Source organism: Corvus brachyrhynchos, unplaced genomic scaffold (assembly GCF_000691975.1).
Source record: "Corvus brachyrhynchos isolate BGI_N302 unplaced genomic scaffold, ASM69197v1 scaffold193, whole genome shotgun sequence".
Classification (NCBI taxonomy): Eukaryota; Metazoa; Chordata; class Aves; order Passeriformes; family Corvidae; genus Corvus; species Corvus brachyrhynchos.
Window position 1 is genome coordinate 146035 of NW_008237087.1, and position 4485 is coordinate 150519.

General features: G+C 59.0%; 1 protein-coding gene across 1 annotated transcript in view; it reads left to right on the forward strand.

The window, feature by feature from the left end:
* The window catches only part of LRP1 (LDL receptor related protein 1), a 73721-nt gene that overhangs the window by 29765 nt on the left and 39471 nt on the right, over window positions 1-4485 (forward strand). The window contains 3 exon segments of the mRNA XM_017728668.1: window positions 2053-2215; window positions 3132-3354; window positions 3619-3808. Coding sequence (XP_017584157.1) covers window positions 2053-2215; window positions 3132-3354; window positions 3619-3808 — 576 coding nt within the window.

Below are 4485 nucleotides of genomic sequence, written 5' to 3' on the forward strand. Positions count from 1 at the left end.
CGTCTCGGGGGCAGAGCGTGGCCCTTGGCACCCCAGTGTACATTTTTAGATGGTTTTTGCTCGTCACAAACCCCTCTGTCGCCCCAGGAGCTGGGATAGGGGGATCCTGGCTGGAGCAGGAGCCCCAGGAGCCCTGTGCCAGCCCCGGCACGTTGGGCAGCGCGGTGGGAGCCCTGCGCCGGCCTGGGTTTGGGGTTGATGCTCATTCCTTGGCTCGGGCTGTTTCCACTTGTTTTTACGAGCTGCCTCACGCCGGGTGGTGGCTGCGGGCTGGGTGAGCTGGCCCGGATAACTCAGACACTGGGAACTGGGGTTTGTGCACCCCGAACTCTCTGCGTGCTCATCCCCATGGCCTCATCCCAGCCCAGCAGTGCGGATGGACTCGGCATCGCCGGGGAGAGCAGGGGGAGCGGGGGCATTGCAAAACCTCCTGCCTTGATTCATGTTTTCCCTCCCTGCGTTGGTTAATAATTCAGTGGTGTCTGGCCCTGCTCCTCTGCGGCTGTCTGGGTCCTTCTGACCTCGGGGTGCTCAGGCTGGGGGGCTGCTGTGCCCCATCCCTGCTCCTCCAAGGCTTGTCCAGGACCCTCTGACCTCGGGGTGCTCAGGCTGGGGGGCTGCTGTGCCCCATCCCTGCTCCTCCAAGGCTTGTCCAGGTCCCTCTGACCTCGGGGTGCTCAGGCTGGGGGGCTGCTGTGCCCCATCCCTGCTCCTTCCTCCAGGGCTCTCTAGGTCCCTCTGACCTCTGGGTCCTTCTGACCAGGGCTGCTGTGCCCCTGTCCCTGATCCGCCCTGCCCGTGCTGGCTGTGGTGCTGCAATGCTGGGGTCTCGGAGGGGCAATAATCCAAAGGACAGCTCCCCAGAGCACTTGGGATCCCCAGGAGCTGCAGCCCCTCAGCCCGGCCTCAGCCTCGCTGAGCCGGTGGCGAGGCAGGAATTCGGGTACGCTGGGTTTATCCGATTTAACAGGCTTTCAGTGGTTTAATTAAATACTCACACGCTGCGTGCCAGGTGCTGTCCCTCACCTGCTCCGGCCCCCGGGGTGTCCCCGCAGCTCCGGATTAGCTCTGCTCCCACCTCGCCCAGCGGGATCTGCCCGCGGCCCCCCGTGTCCCGTCCCGGTGCCGCTGTTGGAGCCCCTTCCCTGCTGCCCGCTCCCTCCTCCAGCACCCACCTTGCAGAGCTTCCCCCTGCTCTGCTGGTATTCCTGCGGGATGAATTCCCAGTGTTTCTGCAGGATAATTCCCAGTATTTCTGCGGGATGGATTCCCAGTGTTTCTGCAGGATAATTCCCAGTGTTTCTGCAGGATAATTCCCAGTATTTCTGCGGGATGGATTCCCAGTGTTTCTTCAGGATAATTCCCAGTGTTTCTGCAGGAAAATTCCCAATGTTTCTGCAGGATAATTCTTAGTGTTTCTGCAGGATAATTCCCAGTATTTCTGTGGGATGGATTCCCAGTGTTTCTTCAGGATAATTCCCAGTGTTTCTGCAGGAAAATTCCCAATGTTTCTGCAGGATAATTCTTAGTGTTTCTGCAGGATAATTCCCAGTATTTCTGCGGGATGGATTCCCAGTGTTTCTTCAGGATAATTCCCAGTGTTTCTTTTCTGCAGGATGAATTCTCAGTGTTTCTGCAGGATAATTCCCAGTATTTCTGTGGATAATTCCCAGTATTTCTTCAGGATAATTCCCGGTGTTTCTGCGGGATGAATTCCCAGTGTTTCTGCAGGATAATGCGGGATGCTCTCGCGGTGTTCACACCAGATGCTTTCCCGGTTGTGTGCGATGTTTCTGGCTTGTCTGGGGGCAGCAGGTCCCGTGTCCCTGGGGAGCAGGGGATGGGGTGCCGTGGGTGCTGTGGGTGCCGTGGGTGCCGTGGGTGCCCTGTGGCTCCACGCAGGGTGACCAGGGCAGATCCCTGGTACGGGTGCAGGTCCCGCTGCCCTCGTGGCTCCCACGGCTTCGTTCCTTGGCTGTGTTGGTGTGATCCTGGGGGGCTCCTGGCTCTGTCCCTCCCTGCCTCACCTCACTCCCTCCTCTCCCGGCCCAGATGTGGAGCAGATGGCCATCGACTGGCTCACGGGCAACTTCTACTTCGTGGATGACATTGATGACAGGATCTTTGTCTGCAACAAGAATGGGGACACCTGCGTCACACTGCTGGACCTGGAGCTGTACAATCCCAAGGGAATTGCGCTGGACCCGGCCATGGGGTGAGTCCTGGGAATTCACTGCCCTTGGGGACAGTTGGCAAGGGTGGCCTGTCCCTCTGGGGTGGGGAGTTTCCTGTGTCTCTGTGAGCCCTCTCTGCAGGGATGCTTCCCACCAGCTCTGCAGGGCTCAGTCCTGCGGGACACACCTGGCCCAGCTCTGGGATAAGCTGCTGCTTCCAGCTCGTGCCACACAGCGTGCTCACAGCTTTGCTCCAGCTTTTGGGAGCCGGAGCAGTCGGCTCTGTGCGTGGCCGGAGCAGCTCCCTGGTGCCTGTGGGTCCAGCCGCTGCCTTCTGCACAGCCCCGAGGATGGGGATGCCAGGATGCTGAATCATGGGAGCAGCTCAGGGCACACCTGGCAGCTGCCAGGCCCCGGGAGCTGCGGGCTGCTGTGGCCGAGGCCATGGTGGGCAGAGCAGAGTAACCAGTCAAGAGGAAAACTCCCCCCTCACCAGCTGCTTTCCTGATGGGCACTTCCCTCCTGGCTCGGATGGAAAAAGCTGGTGTTATTGAGCAGAAAATTGGGAGTATTTAATATAAACAAACAAATATCGCAGAGGATCCTGGAGAGAGACTCCAAGCTCGAGCAGGGCTGGTGCAGACAAGCCCCACAGGTGACTGAGTTAAGTCCCTTGGGCTCTGTGGTGGTGATGCTCATCCCTGGCTCTGCTGTGCTGTGCTGGGAAGCACCGTGCTGGGAGCTCTGGGATGCACAGGCAGCTGCCTCAGGTTGTGTTTTAACATCTACAACCTCACGTGGGCCTCCTCCGGTGACACCAACACATCTGATGCTCCCGGGTGCTCTGTGCCAGCCCCCAGCCGTCCCTGTGGGGATCCACACATCCGTATCCTCCCTCTGCCAGGGGTGAAAGTGCCACCCCGGCTCTGAGCTCGCTCCTCTGCTCTTCTCTCACAGCAAGGTGTTCTTCACTGACTACGGGCAGATCCCCAAGGTGGAGCGCTGTGACATGGATGGGCAGAACCGCACCAAGCTGGTGGACAGCAAGATCGTCTTCCCGCACGGCATCACCCTGGACCTGGTGAACCGGCTGGTGTACTGGGCTGATGCCTACCTGGACTACATCGAGGTGGTGGACTATGAGGGCAAGAACAGGCACACCATCATCCAGGGCATCCTGGTGAGCAGGTTTGGGGCAGGGTGGGGTCGAGGGAGAGGACTGGTGTCGGAGCTCGTGTCCTGGGTGCCACTGGTCTGCAGTTGTGGCTTTACTGGGCCAGTAAGAACATGCTGAGCACTGGGCATGGTCCTGCCGAGGGTCATCTTGTGCCAGTGGTGGACAAGACCACACTGATGGACAAGAGCCACGGGGTGGGACCAGGGGTTTTGTGCGTTGCGGAGCCCGGCTCTCACAACTCTTAAATCCTTGTGGACACCCTTCCAGATCGAACACCTGTACGGGCTGACGGTCTTTGAGAACTACCTGTACGCCACCAACTCTGACAACGCCAACGCCCAGCAGAAAACCAGCGTCATCCGCGTCAACCGCTTCAACAGCACCGAGTACCAGGTGGTGACACGGGTGGACAAGGGCGGAGCGCTGCACATCTACCACCAGCGGCGCCAGCCCACAGGTGGGACCCCGACTTGGGAGTAACAGCTCCCTGGTTCCTCAGTGAAGGGCTTGGGTGGGATTTCAGGAAGAATTTTGCCATGGAAAGGGTGGTCAGGCTTTGGAAGGGGCTGCCCAAGGAGGTGGTGGAGTCCCCATTGCTGGGGGTGTCCAAGGAATGACTGGATGTGGTGGTCTGGTTGGGTTGACAAGGATTGGTGACAGGTTGGACTGGATGATCTTGGAGGTCTTTTCCAACCTCAAGGATTCGGGAATTCCTACTCCCCAGGTCACTGGGGTCTGCTGAACACCCTGGGGTGCCCCCCTTTCCTGCTCTCGCTGCAGCTCCTCCTGTGAGCGCTGCACTACACGGCTGATGGATCATGGAGAGTGCAGAGCAGATGTGGCATCCTAAAATATTAATGGTCCCACTCTCTGTCCCCACTGCCAGCACGTTCACCCCAGTGCTCCCAAGCACCAAGGGATTTCCAGGGAGTTGAAAGGCTCCGGTGCTGCGCCGACCCCTCCCTGCATCCATCCCTGCCTGCCCGCTCCACCGCCACCAGCACCTTCCTGCAGTTAATCAATTTACTCCTTTAAAATCCTCTTAGTGTCTGCAGCCTGCTCGGCATTTTCCAGAATATAAAATTAATCAGGAGATTTCTGAGCGGGGAAGGAGTGTGATTAAGGGGCTCTCCG